Source organism: Catharus ustulatus, chromosome 26, assembly GCF_009819885.2.
Source record: "Catharus ustulatus isolate bCatUst1 chromosome 26, bCatUst1.pri.v2, whole genome shotgun sequence".
Taxonomy (NCBI): domain Eukaryota; kingdom Metazoa; phylum Chordata; class Aves; order Passeriformes; family Turdidae; genus Catharus; species Catharus ustulatus.
This window is the reverse complement of record NC_046246.1, coordinates 5,589,847-5,617,213: the sequence shown is the minus strand read 5'-3', so window position 1 is coordinate 5,617,213 and position 27,367 is coordinate 5,589,847. Positions and strand designations below refer to the sequence as shown.

The 27,367-nt window shown below is 43.9% G+C and overlaps 1 protein-coding gene across 1 annotated transcript; it reads right to left on the bottom strand.

The window, feature by feature from the left end:
• Nucleotides 1-2,228: 2,228 nt before the first annotated feature.
• On the bottom strand, nucleotides 2,229-16,963 carry LOC117007689 (KH domain-containing, RNA-binding, signal transduction-associated protein 1-like). The gene is given in 13 exon segments (XM_033081013.1): nucleotides 2,229-2,568; nucleotides 4,174-4,232; nucleotides 5,094-5,164; nucleotides 7,116-7,223; nucleotides 7,225-7,336; nucleotides 8,365-8,374; nucleotides 8,694-8,789; nucleotides 8,792-8,816; nucleotides 10,467-10,499; nucleotides 10,501-10,614; nucleotides 12,143-12,259; nucleotides 13,006-13,133; nucleotides 16,595-16,963. Coding segments are annotated over 13 exon segments (1,263 nt in total). The 5' UTR covers nucleotides 16,887-16,963; the 3' UTR covers nucleotides 2,229-2,470.
• Nucleotides 16,964-27,367: the final 10,404 nt, after the last annotated feature.

The window sequence follows — 27,367 nt, the reverse complement described above, 5'->3', positions numbered from 1 at the left end:
CTAATTTATGCCACGTGGGTGGGTTTAAATATTTATATTTAAAACTTAAAACATTTTTTTTGGTTTTTTTTTTTTTTTTGGTTTTTTTTTCCCCTTTTACATTAAATTACCACCTGAAGGGTTGGCTGGGTACAAAGTTTACAGGTTTATGGAAAAGAGAAATGTGCTGGATTAAAATCAGACATTTATTTTTACCTTTTGGGCGGTGCCTTTTTTACACATCCTGATTTCTCCTGCTGATAATTTTCCTTTAAAAGGGGGGGGAAATGCTGAGTTTTTCATCACATTATGCCCTGAAAGCTGACTCCAAACCAGTGTTGAAAATTCAGTTATTTGCACTTTAATAACAAATCTACAAATACAATTTTTGTTTTTTGTATTTTTTTTTAAATATATTTTTAAATATTCATGAATTTTTTTTTTTTCCCTAAAATTTTATTTTTCACCCCCGAGCAGTTTTTTAAATCCTTTTCCCCACCCCCACCTCAAAAATTCCAAATTTTTTAAACTCATGGAGGATTTTAGTTTGAAATAGAAATAAATTCAATTTAAGGAGCAGCTGCAGCACACAAAAAAATTCAATTTTTAAGTTTTTTTTCCCAAGGAAATAAAAATCATCTCATCAAGGGGGGGTAAAAAAAAAGCAAATTCCTTGGAATTTTCAGCATTTCTACTTCAATTATTAATATTCCACCCTATTAATTCCATATTTATATTAAATTATTATTTCACCCTATTATTCCATATTAATATTTAATTATTGACATTCCACCATATTAATTTCATATTCAATTATTAATTTTCACCTGAAATCTGAATCCTCACTTTCCAAATTCAGATTTCTGGCTCCAAACTCCTTTTTTTGTTTTCAGCAACTTCCAGGGGGTGAAAAACAAATTTTTTTTGTTGTATTTTTCATTTTTATTAAAAAATAAATTTAAGCTCAACGAGCTTGAAAAATTTTTGTGAATTTACCAAAAAACACATTTTATTTTTTTTATTTTTTAAAAAAAAGAAATGCCTCCATGGTTTTTAAATAAATCCTTATAAAATAATAATAATTATTATTATTAAAAAAAAATAATAAAAAAAAGACAAATGAAGTTTAGCACCAATTGAAAAATAAAAAATAAAAAAACAAATGACAATCATCATCATCTCCTTGGATTAAAAAAGGACTAAACTTTATTGACAGATTTGAGACAGACATTTTGACATTTGAGCTACCTAGTTAGGCAGACTTTACACAAAATGAAGCATTTTTCTCATTTTTTTTCTCATTTATTTTTCTTTCCCAGAACAAATCCAATTGGGATTTATTTTCTCTTCTGTACAAAGTTGAAATTTGGGATCATTTTATTTTTTTTTTTAATATAATTTTGATTTTTTTTTTTTTTACAGCTGCAGTGTCCCTTTTTATGCAGAGCTCGTGCTGAGATACACTTGAATAAATGGTTGGGACTTAAAATTCTTATTTTTTGGGGGGTGAGTTTGAAATTTTAATCAGATTTTTTTGCCCCAAAGTGCTACAAAAATGAGAATTTTATACATTACCTATGGAATATTATTATTGGGTAATTACAGCCATATTTTGGGTTTTTTTTCCCTTAAATAATTCATTTAGAACCAAACTAAAACTGGAAAAATATTCCCAAGCATATCTCAACACTGCAGGGGGGGCTAGATTTCAAAATCCACATCAGAAAAGTCAATTTTTTTTTTGTTTTTTTTTACCAACCTAATTTTTTTAAAGTCAATTCTCTTTATAAAATGCTATTTAATTTGTTTGGAGGAATCTTTGGGTTAAAATTTAAACTTCAAGATTCACCAGCAATCTCCTTTTAAAGGTTTTGGCATCTGAAGTTATTTTTTTTGTGTTTTTTTTTCTTGTTTTGGTTTTTTTTTTGTTTTTTTTTTAAAAGGTGGCAGCCACTACTGTTACATTCTGATTTTTAACACTTCAAAAACAACCCTGAATTTTGAAATGTAGCCTATTTTGGGATTCTGCAACTACAACCTTTATGGGTTCCTTTAAAACAAACTTTAAAAAAAAACTTTTAACAAAAAAACCTTAATTTCAGAACTAAGCAGAGCATGTTGAAAAACTAACATTTTTTTAAACTTTTTTTTTTTTAAGTTTTGTTTGTTTTTTAAAAAGGTACAGTATTTTGTTTTTAAAAGAAAGAAAACCCATCTACACACTGAAGAAGAGAGAAAAAAAATAATTATAATAATAATAAAAATTAAGAAAAAAAATTTTTTTTTCCCCCTCTTAAATCTATTTAAAATCCATTTTGACAAACCGCTACGAGAAGCCAAAAAATGCAAAGTGAGGATGGAGGGGAGAAAAAAAAAAAAAAAAAAAAAGGGAAATAAAACAGGGGAGCCAATTACTTGTGTGCTGTGGGCAAGGCAGGGACAAGAACCAGGATTTTGCCCAAATTTTGGGATTTTTTTGCCCATTTTTGTTTCAGTAGCGCCCGTAGGGATGGTCCCGGAAGCCGCCCTTGAGCGGCCGCGCCGGAGGAGCCTTCAGGGAGGGCCTGGAGCTGTTCCAGTCGTCTTGGCCTGGGGAGGGAGCACAGAGGTCAGGGAGAGAGTCCCTAAAGCTGGGCCTAAATCCCTAAAGCTGGGCATAAATCCTCAAACTGGGCCTGAATCCCTGAAAAGGACTGAGCCGCTAAAACTGGGCCTGAATCCCTGAAACTGGGCCTGGATCCCTGAAACTGGGCCTGGAGCTGTTCCAGTCGTCTTGGCCTGGGGAGGGAGCACAGAGGTCAGGGAGAGAGCCCTAAAGCTGGGCCTAAAGCCCTAAAGCTGGGACTGAGTCCTAAAGCTGGGCCTGAATCCCTGAAATGGACTGAGCCGCTAAAACTGGCCTGAGGCTTAAAACTGGGCCTGAGTCCCAAAGCAGGGCCTGGAGCTGTTCCAGTCGTCTTGGCCTGGGGAGGGAGCACAGAGGTCAGGGAGGAGCCCCTAAAACTGGGACCGAGCTCCAAACTGCTCCTGATATCCCTAAAACTGGACTGAGCTGCTAAAACTGGGGTGAGCTGCTAAATTGGGCCTAAATCCCAAAGCGGGCCTGGAGCTGTTCCAGTCGTCTTGGCCTGGGGAGGGAGCACAGAGGTCAGGAGGAGGAGATGGAGGGAGAGAGCTCTAAACTGGGCCTGATCCCAAAACAGGGCCTGAGCCCCAAACTGCTCCTGATATCCCTAAAATGAGTCTGAGCCACTAAAACTGGGCCTGATATCCATAAAACAGGGTCTGAGCCCCCAAACTGCTCCACCAAACCAGCTCCTGATTCCCCAAAATCCAGCTTGTGATTTGAATTCAAATCTGGAACAGGGAATACCCTGAAATTCCTGGATTTACACCTGAACAGGGAACACTCCAAGGTTTCTGGATTTGGGCTTAAACCTGAGCAGGGAACACCCTGAGGTCCCTGGATTTTAATTCAAATCTGAACAGGGAACACCCCAAGGTTCCTGGATTTGAATTTAAATCTGGAGTTATGGAACACCCTGAAATTCCTGGATTTAAACCTGAGCAGGGAACACCCCAAGGTTCCTGGATTTGGATTTAAACCTGAACCCCAAGGTTCCTGGATTTGAATTTAAATCTAAGCAGGGAACACCCTGAAATTCCTGGATTCCCCTGGGCAGGGAGTGAGAGTGGGGCTCAGCTGCCCTTTGGGGTTAAATCCCAGAATTTTGGTTCAGCCCAGCCTAAATTGGGAGTTTTACATGATTCAGATTAGCTAAGCTTTGCCTGCTGAGTCAAACTGGTTTTACACAGCCAAGGAGAAGCCTCCTCATGACATTTAAATCCAATTTTTGGGCAGATCTACAGCCCAGAGTGGGGATCAGGGATTTTGAGGATAAAAGCAGCAGATGGAACCATCCAGAATCCAGCCCAGACTGTCGTGGGTGGAAATCCAGACCTCCCAAAATATTCTAAAGCTACAAGGAAATGAAGACATTTCTAGAGTTAAAAAATTGATTTTTTAAAAAGCATCACCTTTGAGAAAAGCAAGATTGAGAACCCACAGAGAGGTTGTTCAGACCTAAATAAAAACACAAAAACCTCGAGGTTCTCCTTCAGAATTTTATCCAGACATTAAAACTTGGTCACAAGTAATTCCCAACTTTCCTTATCCCAGATTTCCAGACTCACCATAAGCTTCATAGGTTTCCTGTGCCTCCCCGTGCCCATAATCGTAATATTCTGTATCCCTGGGAAAGCAAGGAGGGGGTTACACAGGGAATCCTACAGGGAAATCCTACAGGGAAATCCTAAAATCCTACAGAGAAATCCTGCAGGGAAATCCCACTGTTACACAGGGAAATCCCATTGTTCCACAGGGAAATCCCAAAGGGAAATCCCATTGTTATACACAGGAAATTCCATTGTTACACAGGGAAATCCCACAGGGAAATCCCATTGTTACACACAGGGAAATTCCACAGAGAAATCCCATTGTTACACACAGGGAAACCCCATTGTTACATACAGGAAATCCCATTGTTACACAGGGAAATCCCATAGGGAAATCCTACAAGGAAATCCCATTGTTACACACAGAGAAATCCCATTGTTCCACACAGGAAATCCCACAGGGAAATCCCATTGTTACACACAGGGAAACCCCATTGTTACATACAAGAAATCCCATTGTTTTACACAGGGAAATCCCACTGTTACACACAGGGAAATTCCACAGGGAAATCCCATTGTTACACAGGGAAATCCACAGGGAAATCCCACAGGGAAATCCCACAGGGAAATCCCATTGTTACACAGGGAAATTCCACAGGGAAATCCCATTGTTACACAGGGAAATCCCACAGGGAAATCCCACAGGGAAATCCCACAGGGAAATCCCACAGGGAAATCCCATTGTTCCACACAGAGAAATCCCATTGTTTTACACAGGGAAATCCCATTGTTACACAGGGAAATTCCACAGGGAAATCCCATTGTTACACAGAGGAAATCCCACAGGGAAATCCCACTGTTATACAGGGAATAAAAAGGGAATAAATAGGGATAAAAATGGATAAAAGGCCATGGGGCAGCCCAGGGAAGGTCCCCACTCACCCTGGGCCTGGCTGTAATAGCCCTCGTAGCCCTCGTAGCTCTGCTCCACGTACGTGTCCTCGTAGCCCTGAGAGGACGGGGACAGGAAAATGTCACAGGAGGAGCAAAAAGGAATCAAATCCAAGCCCCAGGAGATTCCAGAGCAAGGAAGAGGCAGAGGAGATCACCCAGAACCATCCCAAAGGTCCCTGGTGATTCCAGAACCATCCCAGTGACCCCTGGTAATCCCAGAACCATCCCAAAAGTCCCTGGTGATCCCAGAACCGTCCCAGTGATCCCTGGTGATCCCAGAACCGTCCCAGTGATCCCAGCTCCATCCCAGTGACCCCTGGTGACCCCAGAACTGTCCCAGTGATCCCTGGTGATCCCAGAACCATCCCAGTGACCCCCATTAATGAATCATTCCTTATGTATTAACCCCTTTATAACCCCATCATTAATTCCCCCCATTAATAAACCCCTCCATACATATTAATCCCATTATAACCCCACCATTAATTACCCCCACCATTAACCCCTCCATATGTATTAACCCCATTATAACCCCACCACTAATGAACCCCTCCTTACATATTAACCCCCCCATTAATTACCCCCATCATTAACGACCCCCTCCTTACATATTAACCCCATTATAACCCCACCATTATTATCCCCACCATTAATAAACCCCTCCTTGTGTATTAACCCCATCACTAGCCCACCAATAATTAGACCCATCATTAATAAACCCCTCCTTACATATTAACCCCATTATAACTCCACCATTAATGACCAACATCATTAACAGACCCCTCCTTATGTATTAACCCTATTATAATGCCACCATTACCCCATCATTAATTACCCCCTTTAATGAACCCCTCCTTATGCATTAACCCCATTATAACCCCACCACTAATGAACCCCTCCTTACACATTAACCCCATTAAAACCCAGCATTAATTACCCCCACCATTAACTCCTCCATATGTATTAAACCCATTATAACAACCCCACCATTAATTACTCCATTAATTAACGAACCCCTCCTTACATATAACCCCACCACTACCCCACTATTAATTACCCCCATTAATGAACCCTTCCTTATGTATTAACCCCATTATAACCCCACCATTAATGAACTCCTTCTTACATATCAACCCCATATTAACCCCATTACAATCCCACCATTAATTACCCCATTAATGACCCCCTCCTCACATATTAACCCCTTTATAACCCCACTATTAATTACCCTCTCCTTACACACTAACCCCTCCATTACCCTACCATTAATGAACCCCTCCTTACATATCAACCTCATTATAACCCCACCATTAATTACCCTGACCATTAACTCCTCCATATGTATTAACCCCATTATTACCCCACCATTAATTACCCCCATTAACGACCCCCTCCTTACGCATTAACCCCATTATAACCCCACCATTAATGACCCCTTCCTTACATATTAACCCCATTACAACCCCACCATTAATTACCCCCATTAATGAACCCCTCCTTACACATTAACCCCATTACAACCCCACCATTAATGACCCACATTAATGACCCTCTCCTTATGTATTACCCCCATTATACCCCATCATTAATGACCCCCTCCTCACATATTAACCCCCATTACAACCCCACCATTAATTACCCCCATAATTAATGAACCCCTCCTTATGTACTAACCCCATTATAACCCCACCATTAATGAACTCCTCCTTACACATTAACTCCACCATTAATTACCCCCATTAATGACCCCCTCCTTACATATTAACCCCATTATAACCCCACCACTAATGAACCCCTCCTTACATATTAACCCCACCACTACCCCACTATTAATTACCCCCATTAATGAACCCTTCCTTTGTATTAACCCCATTACAACCCCACCATGAATTACCCCACCATTAACCTCATATATGTATTAACCTGTTATAACCCCACCATTAATGACCCCCTCCTTACATATTAACCCCACCACTAATTACCCCCACCATTAACACCCCCCTTACGTATTCCTCGTAGCTCTCAGGCAGGGGTGGGGGCAGGGGGATCCTCTGGCCGCCTGCTGCCCGAGCCCTGGCGGCTGTGGCTCCCCTGCCCGCGGGGGGAGGGGAGGAGGGGGAACCCCCGGGCCAGCGCCGCCCCCCGGGCCATGGCCCCGCGCACGGGGGCTCCCCGAACCAGGGCACCCCGAGGGGGAGGAGGAGGAGGGGGACCAACCCCACGGCCCCTGCAGAGAAAACACAAAGGGTTGAGTCAGGAGACCCAAGATGGGGGGGTTGTGTTTTGTATCAGTGATGGAAATGCAAGCAGGAGTTTTGTAGCGGCACAAGAATTCACAGTGGTGAGCAGGAGGTGCAAAATGCTCCTCAGGGGGGAGAATTCTGCTGGTTTGGAATTAATGGTGATGAAATTTGTGTTCTATAGCAGCTGTAAACCAGCTGGCAGTGATCCTGATCTCCAGGAGATATCTCCTGTTAATGGCCATGTTAAAATCACTGATCTGATCTGTGATATCTGGGATATCTCCTGTTAATGGGCAGCTGTTAAACCAGCTGGGGCAGTGTTCTTTATCTTTGCACAGCCCATCCTCCCTCCAGGAGATCTCTCCTGTTCATGGGCCATGTTTAAAAACCAGTGATGCTGATCTCCAGGGAGATATTTCCTGTTAATGGGTCAGGTGTCTAAAACCAGGTGGGACAATGCTCTTGTTCTGTGGGATATCTCCTGTTAATGGCACAGAATGTTAACCCAGCTGGGACAATGGTCTTTATTCCCAAAGGGATCTCCTGTTCATGGGTCAGATTTTATAAACCAGCTGGGGCAGTGATCCTGATCCCTGTGGGATATCTCCTGTTAATGGGCAGCTGTTAAACCAGCTGGGGCAGTGTTCTTTATCTTTGCACAGCCCATCCTCCCTCCAGGAGATCTCTCCTGTCATGGCCACTGAGTCCCAGGGCATGGCTGATAAAATTCCATCATCCCATGGGAGATGCTCCAGCCAGGGGGAGGAGCCCAACATTTCCTACCCAGATAAAAACTGAGATTTGGAACATCAGAGCAGCCTTTCCCACTGGATCCCAGAGGAAACCAGACCCTTCCACATCATCCCTGGAGCTTGGGAGGAAACTGCACCTTGTACAGGAGCACTGCCTCCAACTGAGCCCACATCTGTCACTGCAGGAGGATGCAGCCACCATGGGATGGGACTGCTGCCAACACCCTGCCTGACTGACGGCTGTCAGCTTGGATTCGGACTCTGGCAGGGCTTGGGTTTGTTCTTTGTAGTGCTGTATTTATATTTTAATTTCCCTAGTAAAGAACTGTATTCCTATTCCCATATCTCTGCCTGAGAGCCCCTTGATTTCAAATTATAATAATTTGGAGGGAGGGGGTTTACATTCTCCATTTCAAAGAGAAGTTCCTGCCTTCTCAGCACACACCTGTCCTCCAAACCCAGGACAAATGGGTTTGGGATAAAGTTCAACAGGAAAGCCAAGTAAAACAAGGAATTAATTCTCTTTTTTGATTTTTGGGAGGAAGAGGCTGAGTTTTTGGGAATTGAGATTTGGGGAATACCTGGGCACCAGGAGGAGGGGGTGGGGCTGCCCTCGGCCCGGCCTGGGACCCTCGGCCGCGGTTGGGGTCTGGGACCCCGTTGAGATAAGAGAGCTCCAGGAATGCTCCTGGCAGATGTCATCCATCATGTCCTGGGAAAGGAAAAACAGGGAAAATGTCAGGTAAAATAAGGATTTAGAGTCAGCTAAAGGGAATTTCTATCATGGCCTAGAAAAGGATAAAAACAGGGAAATGTCAGGAAAAATGAGGATTTAGAGTGAGCTGCAGGAACAGCTCTGGGCTGTCACAGGATGCTGTGCTGGGATGAAATAACTGCAGGGAGCTCGGTTCAAATCTGCTTTTATTTGGGATTTGCTGCAGGTTTTCCAGGATCTCAGCACATCTGCAGCTCCTGATGTTCCCTGAGCACCCCAGGAGTCGCCAGAGGATTTCTGGGAGAGCCCAGGCAGCTCTGAGCCCACAACTCCCACTGAAAGGGGACCCTGCAGTGTCCCCATTCCCAAAGGACAGAGCCAACAGCTGCTCCCAAATCCAGGCTGGCTTTTCCAACCCTGGGATGCAGAGAGCTCCTGGCAGGTCTCTGCAGATCCCTTCCTTGGGGACTGAGGGGGCAGAGGAGACCACCCAGAACCATCCCAGTGATCCCAGAACCATCTCAGTGACCCCAGAACCATCCCAGAGCCATCCCAGTGATTCCAGAGCCATCCCAGGATCCCAGAACCATCCAGTGGTCCCAGTGTCATCAGAAACCATCCCAGAGCTTCCTGGAGATCCCAGAACCATCCCAGTGATCCCAAAACCACCAGAACCATCCCAGTGGTCCCAGAACTATCCCAGAACTTACTGGAGATCCCAGAACCATCCCAGTGATCCCAGAACCATCCCAGAACCATCCCAATGATCCCAGAACCAATCCCAGAGCTTCCTGGAGATCCCAGAACCATCCCAGTGATCCCAGAACCATCCCAGCGGTCCCAGAACCACCCCAGAGCTTCCTGGAGACCCCAGAACCATCCCAGTGATCCCAGAACCATCCCAGTGATCCCAGAAACCATCCCAGTGATCCCAGAACCATCCCAGAGCTTCCTGGAGATCTCAGAACCATTCCAGTGATCTCAGAACCACCAGAACCATCCCAGTGGTCCCAGAACTATCCAGAACTTACTGGAGATCCCAGAATCATCCCAGTGGTCCCAGAACCATCCCAGTGATTCCAGAACCATCCCAGAACCATCCCAATGATCCCGAAAACCATCCCAGAGCTTCCTGGAGACCCCAGAGCAATCCCAGTGACTCCAGAACCATCCCAGTGATCCCAGAACCATCCCAGTGATCCCAGAACCATCCCAGAGCTTCCTGGAGATCCCAGAACCATCCCAGTGGTCCCAGAACCACTCCAGTGATCCAGCTCCATCCCAGAGCTTCCTGGAGATCCCAGAACTATCCCAGTGATCCCAGAACCATCCCAGTACACTCAGAACCATCCCAGAGCTTCCTGGAGATCCCAGAACCATCCCAGTGATCCCAGAACCATGCCAGAGCTTCCTGCAGATCTCAGACCATCCCAGTGGTCCCAGAACCACCCCAGAGCTTCCTGGAGATCTCAGAACCATCCCAGTGGTCCCAGAACCATCCCAGTGGTCCCAGAACCATCTCAATGGTCCCAGTAATCCCAGCATCATTATTTAAAAAAACAACAAATTAAATTATTTTTTAAAAATTACAAAAAATTGAATCAAAAAAGCAAGTTAATACTAAAATGCCAGGCTGAGGACACTCACAGGCACCAGGAATTTCTTGACCTCCTCCATGGCGGTGGGCCATGAGGGCGTAGGCCTCGCACGGGGGCCCGAACACCTCGATGAACACGTGCAGCTCCATGTGCAGGTGAGCGTACTTGGGGTCACCCCCTTTCCTCAGCTCCTCCTCCTGGGGAGGAAAACATAGAAATGGGGTTAAAATGGGGAATTAAATCATAGAAATGGGGTTAAAATGGGGAAAAAACCCACAGAAATGGGGTTCAAAGCTCCATGTGCAGGTGAGCGAACTTGGGGTCACCGCCCTTCCTCAGCTCCTCCTCCTGGGGAAACAGAAATGGGATTTAAATGGGGAAAAATTCCACAGAAATGGGATTTAAATGGGGAAATAAATCACAGAAATGGGGTTTAATTCTGTTAAAAAAACACAGTAATAGGGTTAATTCTGTTAAAAAAAAATCACAGAAAAAATTTTAACAGCTCCATGTGCAGGTGAGCGTACTTGGGGTCCCCGTCCTTCCTCAGCTCCTTCTCCTGGGGGAAAAAACATAGAAATGGGATAATTCTGTTAAAAAAATCACAGAAATGGGGTTTAATTCTGTTTAAAAATCACAGAAATGGGGTTAAATCTGGTAAAAAAGGAAATAAACAGGATTAGGGTTCAAAGCTCCATGTGCAGGTGAGTGAACCTGGGGTCACCCCCTTTCCTCAGCTCCTCCTCCTGGGATAAATCACAGAAATGGATTAAAATGGGGAATTAAATCACAAAAATGAGATTAAAATGTGGAAATAAATCACAGAAATGGGGTTAATTCTGTTAAAAAAGGGAAAAAACAGGAATGGGGTTCAAAGCTTCATGTGCAGGTGAGCCAAACTTGGGGTCACCGCCTTTCCTCAGCTCCTCCTCCTGGGGAAAAAATCACAGAAATGAGATTAATTCTGTTTAAAAATCACAGAAATGAGGTTAAACAAGGGAAATAAATCACAGAAATGGGGTTAATTCTGTTAAAAAGGGAATAAACAGGATTAGGGTTCAAAGCTCCACGTGCAGGTGGGGTCACCATCCTTTCTCAGCTCCTCCTCCTGGGGAAAATTCACAGAAATGGGATTAATTCTGTTTAAAAATCACAGAAATGGGGTTAAAATGGGGGGAAAAAAATCACTGAAATGAGGTTAAAATAGGGAAATAAATCATAGAAATGGGGTTAAAATGGGGGAAAAAAATCACAGAAATGGGGTTTAGTTCTATTAAAAAAGTCACATAAATGGAATTAAAATGGGGGGAAAAATCACAGAAATGGGATTAAAATGGGGGGAAATAATCTCAAAAATTGGGTTTAGTTCTATCAAAAAAATTACAGAAATGGGGCTAAAATGGGGAAAAAAATCACAGAAATGGGGTTAAAATGGGGAAAAAAAATCACAGAAATGGGGTTAAAATTTGTGGAAAAATATCTCAAAAAATTAAAAATAGATATAAATAAATAAATAAATGGGGAAAAAAATCACCAAAAAAAATCACAAAAAAATTAAAATAGAAATAAAGAAATGAATAAATAAATAAATAGATGGGGAAAAAAATCACAAAAAAATCACAAAAAATTTAAAATAGAAATAAAGAAATGAATAAATAAATAAATAAATAAAATTAATGCAATTTTTAAATAAAATAGCAGAAAAGGAATTTTGTTTTTCCTCACCTTGGCTTTGTCCCTCATGGAACCTTTGCCCAGCACTGAGATTTTGGCTCCAGTTTCTTCCTGAAGTCTCTTGATGGTGTTGCCTTGGGGTCCCAAAATTTTCCCAACAAAGTTGAACTGGAAATGAAGAAAAAACAACAATTAAAAAATAAATACATAAAATTAATCAGCTTCAAGGCTCAAAAATGATGACAAAAGTTTTTCTGAATAAAAATAAATAAAAAAATAATAAATAAATATAAATATTTGATAAATAGAAATAAATATATAGAAATATTTGATAAAAAATAATAAATCTTTGTTTTCTCCTCACTAAAAAAAAAAAAGCAAAGGAAAATGTCAGTTTTGGAAAGGAAAATTTAAAGTTCAAAAGGAAAATTTCAGTTTCAAAAAGAAAATTCAAGTTTTGAAAGGAAAATTTCAGTTTGAAAAGGAAAATTTAAAAATTCAAAAGGAAAATTCCAGTTTCAAAAGGAAAATTTCCCTTTCCAACTTTTCTTTTGATGAAATAAAACCCAAACTCCAGCAGAAAAATCAAATTAAATTATTTCAATCGCAACCCCTCCTGTGCAGCAAATCTTTGAGAGTTCAACACAAAACCCCAAATCCCACACTCAGAATCCTCTGCCCCATTTACCCCAAAATATTCAAAAATATTCCAAAAAATTCAATATATTCCAAATAAAACCCCTAAATAATAATTAAAAAAAAAAAATAAAAAATCCAACCATCTTTACTTTTTAAAATTGAATTTTTTTTAATAAAGAAGATTTAACTCCTTGGCTCAAAACCCCCAGAACCAGGAAAATCCCAAAGATTTGGGGATTTTTTGGGCTTTTTTTTTGATTTTTGGTGCCTCTCACCTTGGGGTATTGCTTGACAGGGATCAGAACTCGTTCCTTGAGCTTCATGTTCTTGTGAGAAAATAAATCCAGGTAATTTTCCTCCTCCTCCTTCTTGGCTGGCTCTCCCTTCTGGATTTTTTCAATTTCTGAACAAGAGAAAACAGTTGAATTATAAATTTATATTTATATTTTTATATTTCTATTATTTATATTTCTATTTTATAATATATATACATATTATTTATATTTTTATTTTTATATTTATATTATTTCTATTTATATTATTTGTATTTTTGTTTCTATTATTTCTATTTTTATTATTTCTATTTTTATATTTATATTTCTATGATTTCTATTTATATTATTTCTATTTTATTATACATATAAACATTATTTTTATTTTAATTTTTATATCTATATTTTTTTGATTTTTATTATTTCTATTTTTATTATTTCTATTATTTGTATTTTTATTCTTTCTATTTCTATTATTCCTATTTTTATATTTATATTTCTATGATTTCTATTTATACTATTTATATTTTTGTTATTTATATTATTTCTATTTTTATAGTTTTAGTATTTACATTGATATTCTTTATATTGATATTCTTTATATTGATATTCTTTATATCGATATTATTGATATTGATAATATTGATATTGATAATATTGATATTGATAATATTGATATTATTTATATTTTTTCATTTTTATTTTTAGGATTTTTGGGAGAAGGTTACAAGGAAAAATCAAATCCCATTCCAGAGGTTTTTGGGATTTTTTGGAGGATGTTACCTGGAGAAATCAAAGTTCATTCCTGAGGATTTTTGGGAGAAGTTACCTGGAAAAATCACATCCCATTCCAGAAATTTTTTTGGGATTTTTAGGTTTTTTTGGCAGATGATTACATGGAGAAATCAAAACCCACTCCAGAGATTTTTGGGATTTTTGGGAGAAGTTTACATGGAAAGACCAAATCCCATTCCAGAAGTTTTTCTGATTTTTTGGGAGGATGTTACCTGGAGAAATCAAATCCCATTCCTGATAATTTTTGGGAGAAGTTTCCATGAAAAGATCAAATCCCATTCCAGAGGATTTTTGGTTTTTTGGGATTTTTTGTGAGGATGTTACCTGGAGGGATCAAATCCCATTCCAGAGTTTTTTTGGGATTTTTAGGGAATTTCAGCAGGCTGGAAGCTTGTGTGGCTTTTCCAGGGATCTGTGGGCAGGGATGGGCTCTGCAGAATTCCCAAAATCTGAAGGGGATTGGTGCCACTGCTGCTCTTCCCTAAAAACCCAAATCCAGGGAGAGGCTGCCCTGTGCTCTGAGAGCAAATTCACTTCATTTATAATGAAAACATCACCTGAAAAGTCAAATAATACTAAAAATAAATAGGAAAGAGATTTGGGATTTCCATCCTGGAATGGGAACAGAAAAAAAAAAAAGGATTTTCTTGTTCCTATGGAAAAGGAATAATGCCAGGAGAGAAACATGGATTATATTTAGAAATGCAAGAAATCCTAATTTTCACTTTCTCTTTTGTTATAATAATGTGGAATAACTTCCACATGGAGTTAATGAGAATTCCATCACTGCCAGGCCCTTGCTCCCAAATCTAAAAATACAGAACCAGCACAGTATTTTAAACAACTTTAAGATGTTCCAAAGGAATAAATGCAGAATTCCTGCAGGGCTGAGGCAGCAACTTGCACTTCTGGGAAATGAAAAAAAAAATAAAAAGGCTGGGATAGGAATTGTGCTGACACTCAGGATGATTTCTGTGTCTGGAAATCATTTTGCTGGAGTTGTGTTGGCTCTGTGCATCACAGCTTTGGCCCAGACAGAAATTCCAAGGAATCCAAAGGTTATCCAGATAAAAATTTGATCTAAATCCACAATTTCACCTCAAATTCTTCCTCATCATTTTCCTGCTCAGCTCACCCTGAATGGGGACCGTGAATGCTCCCCCCAAAAAAAGTGATTTTCAAAATAACCACAGCTGTGGAGCTGAGTATTTCAAAAATCACCTTTTTTTTTTTTTTGAGTTGCTGGAGCTGCTCCAGTTTAAATCTCTCAGCAATTTTTAAATTAATTTTAAAGAACCCCTCCTAAATCCTCATTACACCCCTCAAGTGAAGGATGCTGCTCTTTGTGTGAGAATTTGCAAACTCCTCGGATTTCCTCTGGCTGGGAGGCATCACAGCCCAGCTGGGTGAGGAATTTTATTAATCAAAACCATGAAAGTGATGGAAAATCGGATTATAAAACTCATTTATTTCCATCAAGATGCTGGCGGGTGACGATCTCACCCAGCTGGTTGCACAATGGGAGAGAAAACAATTCCCAATAATTATTATTGCATAAAACAAGCTCAGAAAATCTGAAAACTCTGCATTTTTAAACCCTGACAAAATAAATAATTTTTAAAAAATGATATTAAGCATTGAGGAGATCAGATCTGAACAGATTCTCGCTTTGGATTCCAGAGATTCCAAAGATTCTTAAATGCTACCTTGGAAATAGAAAAAATAGAAATCTATTTTTCATTTTATATTTTATTTTTTATATATATTTTATTTTATATTTTATTTTCTCAGCCTTTGAGGTACTATTGCTATTCAGGGCAACCAAGGCAGCTCACAGATAATGAATAAAAAGTTATTTTTATGCATTATATTTAAGAAAATCATATTACAGTTAGCTGTTATTGGTGGCTTTTTTGAGAAAAATATGTTTGAATGTAGGAATAATTTTATAAAATATCTGAGGTTGGTGAAGCTGAACTGGGCAGGAATCCAAGGCAGATCTGGTGGGGGATATTTGAAGGGATTGTTGTTTCTGGAGGCCCCGAGGGCGGTGCAGCAGCTGCAGGAGGGGAGATCCAGGGAAATCCGAGCTGCAGAGCGATTGGACACAGGCAAGGAGAGGAGGAGAAGGCTCGGCCGGGCACAGAACAAAGGCTGCAATTTCTGCCATTTCCTCCCAGCTCTGCCACCGATTTCCAGCCGGGAAAAAAAATAATTTAATCCTAGAAATGGCTCGCTGGGATTCAAGCATCGCATCGTGGGAGCCCTCAAGGTTTTTAATGTTCTTTTTTTAGTTCTGTCCTGATTTCGGCTGGGACAGAGATCCTTTTTATCCTAAGAGCTGTTTTAAAGATTTTGATATTTCGGTTTTTCCTAAGCAGCGTTTAGCCCGAGATTTCTCGGTTTTTAAAAAGCAGGTTTTTAAAAAGAGCGTGGCAAGGACAGGTGACCGGAATGTCCCAAGGGACATCCCCTCCCCCAGAACTGTCATTTCCATCCCACAAACTGGAAGGGCTCTGCTTGGGCATCGCTTATTTCTATTCCCTCTCAACATTATTATCAGCCTATTTGCCATCACATCTTATTCCAATTATTAAACGCTTATCTCATCCCGCAAAACTTTTGATTCATGGCTAACACAACATAACATAATAAACCACCAACAAAACACGCATCGAACTTGCCATCAAACAGCGGTTCCACAGGGAAATATCTCATTTTAATCTCATTTTAATCTCATTGAACCGGAGCCAGCACGGCCCCGAGGAGCCGCTCCCCTCCCCTCCCCGCCCGGTACCTGCGGTGAGGAGCTGCATGGCGTGCGTGAAGGACGGGTCCAGGCTGTCCTTCTCGGCCATCAGCTCGGGCAGGTATTTATTCTCAGGCTCCATCTTGCCTCCAACCATCGGGGCCGAACCTCCCTGTACCGAGGCCACCACGGTCGGCGTCACACCGGGCGGCGGCGGCTGCGGCCCGACGGTGGCTCCGCGGCTTCCTCCGCCACGGGGCGGCCGGCGCGGCTGAGGCGCGCGGCCACCGGGGCCTTGTCCCCGCGACAAGCGGCCGGCGGGGTCGTCACGGCGTTGCATGAGGCGGTGCCGGGGGAAAGGGGAGGCCGGGCCGGGCCGGGGACAGCGCGGGGACAGCGGCGGGAGCGCAGCGGCCACACCGCCCGCGCAGCGGCCGCGCCGGAAGTGCCGCGCCGGAAGTGCCGCCCCCTCCGGGCGGGCGGGAGGGGCTGAGGGGGACCGGCCGCGCGTGCGCAGGGGGCGCCCCCTCAGGAATGGCGGGGGCCGGTGTGAGGGGAGAATGGTGAAATCTGGAATAACTCATCCTCTCCGGGTGTGAGGGGCTGAGCGGCGCCTCCTCAGGGATGGCGGGGTGCCGGTGTGAGGGGAGAATGGTGAAATCTGGAATAACTCATCCCCTCCGGGTGTGAGGGGCTGAACGGTGCCCCCTCAGGAATGGCGGGGTGCCGGTGTGAGGGGAGAATGGTGAAATCTGGAATAACTCATCCCCTCCGGGTGTGAGGGGCTGAGGGGGACCCGCCGCGCATGCGCAGGGAGCGGCGCTCCCTCAGGAATGGCGGGTGCCGGTGTGAGGGGAGAATGGTGAAATCTGGAATAACTCATCCTCTCCGGGTGTGAGGGGAGAATGGAGGAGTCTGGAATCACTCATCCTCTCCGGGTGTGAGGGGAGAATGGAGGAGTCTGGAATCACTCATCCTCTCCGGGTGTGAGGGCCGCCGCGCATCCTAAACCAGAACTCATCTCAGGTGTCCCCATATGCAGGTATAGTTTCAACCCAAACATTATTAGACTGTGATTCTAAAGATAGAAGTGAAACTCTTCTTACCTGCCGAGGGAGGTAAAACCAACGAGAACTGCTCATTCTAAACCCTCAGTCCCCTTATTTTCAAAGGATAACTAATCCAATGTTTTAGGAGCCACTCATCTTGGTGCAAATCCAAGTGGAAGTAATGGACCCATCACTAGTCCTAAACACATTTATACTACTCACCCTAGCAACCCTATCAAAAGCACCATTACTAACACAGTCAAAACCTCCTTCATAATTAGCAAATCCCCATAACAATCCACCTGTACTCAGGGTCAGAAAGCCTGACATCCTTCTGAGAATGAAATGAAGAATTTAATAAAGGAGATTTAAGTGTGCTGTGCCCAGAGAGGAGAAAGATTGCTTCAAATTCCAGCAGGTGAATGGAACAAGCCCCAAGGGAAGTGACAGGAAACTCCCCAGCCGTGAGAAGTAGATAATCACCATCAATCAAAATAACCAAAGTCCTCAGGAAAATCTACATCTCAATACTCAGTTCCAGCCAACCAAAACCTGCACACACCAAAATTCATCGCTGCCACCAAACTGATTTTGTCCAGTGCATGGTGGAGAAAGGAAACTGCATGAATATGGGAATCCACGGCAGGAACAAAGGCCAGAAAAACTGTGTGAAGGAGTGCCCAGGATGGAATTTGTGAGCACAGGGGGATCTGATGTGACACGAGCTCAGATCAGTGGTGTGTGTTCACCCAGCTCCGTGTTGTTTTTTTTGGTTGTGGCTTCCCAGGACTGTAATTTTGGTCACAAAAATTAAAATTGTTGTTTTAATATTTTTAATTTGGCTCGATTTATTACCTATAACATGGAGAACCATGAGCCTCCTCTTGAGACAAACCCAGCTCTCACAAACCAGATTCTTTGATCTCCCAAAGCCTTGGAGGGGCCCAGAACCGAAAACCACAAGAAAAGCAATGATGGTGTTAGAGATAATAAACGAATCAAACCAAACTAAAAAGATCTAAGAAGCAATTTTTATTTTGTGACCGAAACAGCTCAATCAAAAAGGACAACAGCTGCTGAAATGAGTATAAAACACAGCCCTGTGTTAAGTAATTTCACAGTCAGAGCAGGGGAAATGGGAAAACAACAGATTTACAATTGGAGAAATCACACATCTCCTCCAGCCTGAGCAGGAAACGAGGGATTCTTATTTATCCACCTGTGAAATGAGGGATGAGGAACTCCAGACTGGCTTTTTATGTATCCAAATGATGCAGCAATTTATTTATTGTTTAAAATGCTGTTTATGTATTCAAATGATTCAGCAATTTATTTATTGTTTAAAATGCTGTTTGTGTATCCAAAGGATCCACGGGTTTTGGTGACAGAGCCCAGCCCACAGCCTGTCAGCCTCAGCTGTGGGTTCCTCTGAAAGCTTCTTCTAGTTCTGGTTACAAAAATTATAAACTTTTCATTTTAATTTCATCTTACCTTTACTATTCCTGTAGCCCATCACAACTAACATTGCCATATTCATGTTGGTATTTCCAATCACAAAAACTCAGTGTGTTACAGTTTGAGCTAAAAGGTGTTTTTTCAGTTTTCTTGCAGTAAAAAATTCTAAAATCTTTGCTCTACTTGCAACACGGCATTTTTGTTTGTCTGTAAAAATCTTTTTACTGGGTAAAAAACATTTTTTTTTGAGGTGGATTTATCTACTCAAGAGTTATAAACGCCCCTTCCAACTCACTTTTTTAGTTGCTCAGTAAGAATGGCTCAGCAATTCTTTTCCTCTGTATCAAAACTTGCTATAATTTCTATTATACAGATTATTTTAAATTCAGATTATTTCTGTTACACATCAATATATATGAGACCTTCCTGTCAAATCCTTATCCTTCCCCAACAGGCACAGACTTCCCAAACACCTGATACCCGAGATTTCCCTTTAATGTACAACCCTTCCTTTTAATTTTTAATTAAATTATTCTATACTCCATTACTATATAATTAATTCATTAATATAAAATTATTATAGACCGGGGAGCCGGATGCACGCTCGCTGATTTACTGACGTTTCCACGGGGGGCAGGGTTGGACACACCGGAGTTTTCCCCGCGTGTTCGTGACCCCCATCCCGGTTTCCGGTCCCGGTTCCGGTCCCGGTTCCGGTCCCGGTTCCGGTCCCGGTTCCGGTTCCGGTTCCGGTCCCGGTTCCGGTTCCGGTTCCGGTCCCGGTTCCGGTTCCGGTTCGGTCCCGGTTCCGGTCTCGCCGTGGGAACCCCCGGGAGGACCGAACCATTGGTCGCAGTGGGGGAAAATGGGCTGTACCACTGCGCTGGCGGGGGGGGTGCTGGCGTGGAAGGCTCCGTGTGCACGTGCGGCCAGCGGGCCGGTCCAAGTGGGAGGGGGCTGCGGGGGGGCCCGGCACGTACCAAGGGTGACTGGGGACGAGCAGGGCGAGCCAACCCCGGGCCATACCAATGCCCATGGGGGGGGGAAGAAGCCTATAAAGGGGGTTTGCGGTGTGGAAGGAGCCATTCTGTGCTGTATGGAGAGGGGGGCACCTCCCATTAGAGTGGGTTGTTATCTAGCCTGGCTTCGAACAACCCCAGCCTCGGGGCATTCCGCAACTCAGCGCTCACAGGAAGGAGTTTCCTCCTTTATTGCTCCTTGTCCTATCACCGCGAACGATCCCTCCCCGATTTTCCCCACTCGCGACACTGCGAGATCCTCACCCAGCCCTCCCCCCCGTCTCGCCTCAAATGGACTCGCCCATCGCGCTGCCCCGGGGCGGGGGCGCGCGCGGGCGGACCGTACCACTGTGCCGGCCGTGGGTGTGAGGGGCGGGCCGTACCACGGCGGGGACGGGGGGGGCGCGGCCTGTGCGCGAGGAGCCGTGTGGCGGCGCGCGGGCTCTCGGTGTCTCCGGCCGGACCGGGCCCAGCGCAGCCCCAGCCCCTCACGGGCCCCCGCCGCCCGCCCGCGACCCCGCCTGACCCCGCCCGGCCCCCGGCCCGCTCAATGCCCACGGTGAGCGGGACGTGAGGCCATCCAGGGGGAACGGAGCGCACCGGGGAAAGGCGGGAGGCGCCGCCCCGGAGCCTGGGGAAGGAAGCGGGGAGGGAATGCCGGGTGGTGCTTGAAGGGGGTTCCGTGCTCTGAGGGGGCTCTTTAGGCCATTGTGGGTGCTTGGAGGGGTTTTTGTGCTCTGAGGGGCGGTTTGGGAGGGTCAGAGAGCTGAGGCGTTGGTTTGGGGTGGGCCCTGAGGGGCGGGGGCTCCCTGAGGGCCGAAGGGCTCGGGGGGGAGAATTTGGGGCTGCACGAGGCTCTGCCTGGTTCCTTCCTGTTCTGGGGGAAATCCCCGGCCTGGGGCGTTAATTTTGGGGGGGTTTGAGGGATATCTGAGTGTGGGGAGGAGATTTGGGGGTCCCTCATCACCTCTGGGGTCCCCAGGGGCTGTTTGAGGACAATGACCCTTCCCTGCAATTTTTGGGGTCCCCAAAGGGTTTTTTGGGGACAATGACCCTTCCCTGCAATTTTTGGGGCTCCCCAAGGGTTTTTTGGGGACAGTGACCCTGCTCCTCAATTTTTGGGGGGTGCCCACCCCCAGCATTGTGTGGGGTCTCCAACATCCCCCCTTGCACCCAATTTTTGGGGGATGTTCAGGAAGGGAGGGAATTTCCTGTGGGGTTAAAAGCGGGGGGACAGGGAGGGCTGAATGTGGGGTCTGTATCTGATTTTTGGGGGAGTTTGTACCTGATTTTTTGAGGTTTTTACCCTTATTATTTTTTTTTCCTGAGGTGGTCTGCACCTGATTTTAGGGAATTGTCTGTACCTGTTTGTTTTTTTTTTTAAATTGTTTGTACCTGGCTTTTGGGGGACTGTTTGTACCTGATTTTTTGGGGTTTTAACTTTTTTTTTTTTTTTTCTGGGGGGTTGTGCATCTGGTTTTAGGGAATTGTCTGTACCTGTTTTTTTTTTTTTTTGGAATTGTTTGTACCTGGCTTTTGGGGGACTATTTGTACCTGATTTTTGGGGTTTTTACCCTTTATTTTTTTTCCTGAGGGGGTCTGCATCTGGTTTTGGGGAATTGTCTGTACCTGGTTTTGTGGGAATTGTTTGTACCTGATTTTGGGAAATTATTCCTGATTTTGTTGGGTTTTACCTTTTTGTTTTTTTTTTTCTGGGGGGGTCTGTACCTGATTTTTAGGGAATTGTCTGTACCTGTTTTTATGGGGAATTGTTTGCATCTGGTTTTAGGGAATTGTTTTGTACCTGGTTTTGGGGTTTTTACCTGTCTTTTTGGGGGGTGTGGCTGTACCTGATTGTCAGGGATCTGTATCTGGTTTTTTGAGAATTGTCTGTACCTGGTTTTTGGGGAATTTTATCTGATTTTGGGGAGCATTTGAAGCCATATTTTGAGGATAGGGATGTTACAGATTCCTATGTGGATGAGGAACAATTTTTATAAAACCTGGGGGATTTTTTAACCCTCGAGGTGATCTATAAAGGATGACGAATTTTAAATTTTTTGATGTGTTCAGAGCTAAAAACCGAAGAGGAAAAAGCTGAGGGGTACCATTTGTCAGGGAAGGGAGGGTGGCCAGGATGTGCTGGTTTTCCTGGCTGGGAATGGGGGCAGGGCCGGTTTGTCTGGATAAAGAGCTGCCCTGTGGGATTTAGGGCTGGAAAATAAAATAAAAAAAGCGGGGGGGAACCCATAAATTGTGACAAATCCAAAATCCTGGCGTGGCCCAGGGTGCTGGGAGTGACCTGAGGGAAGATCTGAGTCAGGGGAGGGGCGGATTTTTTTTTTTGGGAATGTCAGCTCGGGGCGGGATTTGGGATGAGAAGGAGCCGAGATTTTGGATTTTTAGGTTTTTTTTTGAGCTCAGGTGAGGCTGTGGGGAAGTGCTGGAAGTGGTTTCCTTCGCTCTCAGGGTGGTTGCTGGGTGTGATTAGTCACGATCTGCATTTTCTCCCCGGGGCAGTCTGTGCTCGCTGGTTTCGGGGTGAGGAGGAGGGGGAGGAAGGCACAAATTCGGCTTTGAAAGGCTCCTGTAGAAATGGAAACTCGCCTCGAAACTCGGGGCTGACTCAGAACTGCAGTTAGGATTTAAAAGGGAGGAAAAAAAATAAATTAAAAAAAAAAATAAAAAGAGAAACCCACCACTAGCAGCAGCCAGAAAACTCTGTCTCCTTATGACTCAACACGTAGAAAAACTTGGATTTAATCAGCTCAGCTGGAGTTAAGGTAGGAGTGTGGGTCTCCCTTAGGTTCTAGTTGTGATTTTTTCATTTTATTTTTTAAAAAAACCCACTCCAGTGAGCTTTTCCTGCAGAGATCCATCCTCCTTTGAGCCTCCCCTGGCTCCTGGACTTTGCCCTGCTCTGGAATTACCTGGGGTGATTCATGGGCAGGAGGAAAAGGAGCTCTGGAAGTGCAGGGAATTCCTGCCAGGACAGGAGGGAACAGATCACATGGACACAGAGCAGGTTTGGAGGGATTTTGAGATTTAAATGGATTACTTCATCCTTGTGAGGGTGATGAGGGCAGGGATGGAACTCCCAGGGATTTACTCCTGGAATAACCTGGATGGTGGAGGAAGCTTTAACACCTGAGCCAGGCTGGTTCCAAGGGATGTTTGTGGATTTTGGGAGGGGAAGAGCCATTTTCAGTGACTCCTGCACTGGGTGCTGTTGGTGCATTTGGGTTCCTTTGACAGCTGAAAATTCAGAGCAGCTCTGTGTAAATATTGGAAATCAGCCCCAATTCCCAGCCCCAATTCTTGCTCATTTTGGGACTGGGAGCTGCAGCAACCTGGCACCTCCTAAACAAGAATTATTCAGAATTTGGAGTGGTGTGGTTTCTTCTCCCAGCTCCTTTTGCTGATAGTTCAGGAGTCTGAAATCTCCTTTTTCAGATTCTCCACTGGGGATCACTTATTGTAGCAGTGATGTTTGTGGATTTTGGGAGGGGAAGAGACATTTTCAGTGACTCCTGCACTGGGTGCTGTTGATGCCTTTGACATCTGAAATTTTTTTTGACCACAGCTCCTGTGTAAATATTAGAAATCAGCCCCAATTCCCAGCCCCAATTCTTGTTCTTTTTGGGGCTGGGAGCTGCAGCAACCTGGCACCTCCTAAACAAGAATTATTCAGAATTTAGGGTGGTGTGGTTTCTTCTCCCAGCTCCTTTTGCTGATAGTGCAGGGCTGCAGGAGTCTGAAATCTCCTTTTTCAGCCTCTCCACTGGGGTCACTTATTATTGTAGCAGTGATGTTTGTAGGTTGTGGATTTTGGGAGGGGAAAAGACATTTTCAGTGACTCCTGCACTGGGTGCTGTTGGTGCATCTGGGTTCCTTTGACAGCTGAAAATTCAGAGCAGCTCTGTGTAAATATTGGAAATCAGCCCCAATTCCCAGCCCCAATTCTTGTTCTTTTTGAGGCTGGGAGCTGCAGCAACCTGGCACCTCCTAAACAAGAATTATTCAGAATTTAGAGTGGTGTGGGATCATCTCCCAGCTCGTTTTGCTGATAGTGCAGGAGTCTGAAATCTCCTTTTTCAGCCTCTCCTCTGGGGTCACTTATTATTGTGGCAGTGATGTTTGTAGGTTGTGGATTTTGGGAGGGGAAAAGCCATTTTCAGTGACTCCTGCACTGGGTGCTGTTGGTGCCTCTGGGTTCCTTTGACAGCTGAAATTTTTTTTTGACCACAGCTCTGTGTAAATATTGGAAATCAGCCCCAATTCCCAGCTCCAATTCTTGTTCTTTTTGGGGCTGGGAGCTGCAGCAACCTGGCACCTCCTAAACAAGAATTCCAAAATCCCTTTAGAGTGTTATGGGATCTTCTCCCAGCTCGTTTTGCTGATAGTGCAGGAGTCTGAAATCTCCTTTTTCAACCTCTTCATGGGAGTCACTTATTGTAGCAGTGATGTTTGTGGATTTTGGGAGGAGAAAAGCCATTTTCAGTGACTCCTGCACTGGGTGCTGTGGTGCCTTTGACAGCTGAGGATTTTTTTGACAACAACTCTGTGTAAATATTAAAAATCACCCCCAATTCTTGCTCTTTTGAGGCTGAGAGCTTCAGCAACCTGGCACCTCCTAAACAAGAATTATTCAGAATTTAGGGTGGTGTGGGATCATCTCCAGCTCGTTTTGCTGATAGTGCAGGAGTCTGAAATCTCCTTTTTCAGCCTCTTCACTGGGATCACTTATTGTAGCAGTGATGTTTGTAGGTTGTGGATTTTGGGAGGGGAAAAGACATTTTCAGTGACTCCTGCACTGGGTGCTGTTGGTGCATCTGGGATCCTTTGACAGCTGAATTTTTTTTTGACAGCAGCTCTGTGTAAATATTGGAAATCAGCCCCAATTCCCAGCCCCAATTGTTGCTTTTTTTGGGGGCTGGGAGCTGCAGCAACCTGGCACCTCCTAAATAAGAATTATTTAAAATTTAGAGTGGTGTGGGATCATCTACAGCTCCTTTTGCTGATAGTGCAGGAGTCTGAAATCTCCTTTTTCAAACCTTTCCACTGGGATCACTTACTGTAGCAGTGATGTTTGTGGATTTTGTGGATTTTGGGAGGAGAAAAGCCATTTTCAGTGACTCCTGCACTGGGTGCTGTTGGTGCATCTGGGTTCCTTTGACAGCTGAAAATTCAGAGCAGCTCTGTGTAAATATTGGAAATCAGCCCCAATTCCCAGCCCCAATTGTTGCTCTTTTTGGGGCTGGGAGCTGCAGCAACCTGGCACCTCCTAAATAAGAATTATTCAGAATTTAGAGTGGTGTGGGATCATCTACAGCTCGTTTTGCTGATAGTGCAGGAGTGTGAAATCTCCTTTTTCAGCCTCTCCATTGGGGATCACTTATTGTAGCAGTGATGTTTGTGGATTTTGGGAGCAGAAAAGCCAATTTCAGTGACTCCTGCACTGGGTGCTGTTGGTGCCTCTGGGTTCCTTTGACAGCTGAAATTTTTTTTGACAACAGCTCTGTGTAAATATTGGAAATCAGCCCCAATTGTTGCTTTTTTTGGGGGGGCTGAGAGCTTCAGCAACCTGGGCACCTCCTAAACAAGAATTATTCAGAATTTAGAGTGGTGTGGGATCATCTACAGCTCGTTTTGCTGATAGTGCAGGAGTCTGAAATCTCCATTTTCAGCCTCTCCACTGGGGTCACTTATTATTGTAGCAGTGATGTTTGTAAGTTGTGTGTTTTGGGAGGAGAAAAGACATTTTCAGTGACTCCTGCACTGGGTGCTGTTGGTGCATCTGGCTTCCTTTGACAGCTGAAAATTCAGAGCAACTCTGTGCAAATATTGGAAATCAGCCCCAATTCCCAGCCCCAAATGTTGCTTTTTTTGGGGCTGAGAGCTGCAGCAACCTGGCACCTCCTAAACAAGAATTATTCAGAATTTAGAGTGGTGTGGGATCATCTACAGCTCATTTTGCTGATAGTGCAGGAGTCTGAAATCTCCTTTTTCAGCCTCTCCTCTGGATCAGTTCCTCGCAGCTCTTTGTTGCCCCTCTCTCCCCAGCTCCTCTCTTTGCTGTGCTGAACAATCGGGACTTTGTGGCCGGGCAGTGACATTTGTGACATTTATCAGTCAGCCCCAGGCTCAGCTGTCAGCCTTTAACTCCTCAGCTCCAAAGGCAGAGCTGGCAGACTGGAGCTGGGGAAATGAGTGGACTCAGCTCTGCAGCTCCTGCTTTTCTGGGCCGTTTTTGAAGTTCCTTTCAAGTCCTTGATGGGGTTTGGGTTTGATTTTGGGCTGCAGGTGTGAGGATGTTTAGGCTGAGGCCTTGTTTTTAAAGCCCAGCTTAGACAAGTCTGGTTTTTAGGAAAGGCTTCTTGATGTTACTGACAAATTTCTGAAAGTAATTTTTGATTTCACTTCAATATAGTTCTGTGGTTTAAACAGCATTGTAGCTCAAATTTTAATTTATTTTTTATTCCTTAGCAGAGCCTTTTGCTTTCAACTTCAAACACTTCCAGCAGCTTCAACTTCAAACACTTTCAGCAACTTTCAACTTTTTGGGACTGGAATGCAAAACCATTCCTTTAAAAACTTAAGTGATGGGTGGGGAAGGTTTTTTTTTTTCATTTTTAATAATCCCAGTGTCAGAACATCATTTTAACAGGGAAGATCATAATCCTGAAATAATTATCACAGTCTCCAGCTGCTTCCAGGATGATTTTTTCTCATCCATTCATGATTTTTTTTTCATCCATTCCATCTTTGTGAGCTTTGCCTGTCCCCCCCAGCAGGTGACAATTGTCACAATTGTCACCATTTCCTGACGTGTCACTCGATTCTTTCACACTCTGGGTTTTTTTTTTTTTTTTTTTGTTGTTGCTGATCCCTTATCTGCTGCGAGTGGAAACGAGTGAGTCACCCCCAGAGCTTGTCAGCGAACTGGGAGGGACTGGGAGGGACTGGGAGGGACTGGGAGGGACTGGGAAGGAGCCCGCGGGGGTGGATGGGGTGGAACAGTGAAATTTTTTTTGACCTCACCCCTCTCTGGGCACGTGTCAGTCTGAAAAGGTTTCCAAGGAATTCATTTCCTTCTTCAATTCCTTCCAGGGCTTTTCCTCCCTGTGCTAGAAGTTGTTTTTTTTTTTTAATATATCAATTTTTGAGGTTCTGGCTGATTTGTGTTTTGAGTTTTCAGGCTCGTTTTGGAGTTTTGTGACTTCTTTCACTTGGGAAATGTTCATTTTGGTGGTGCAGGGATGGAGAGGGGAATTTTCAGGAAGGGGAAGTAAAACCTG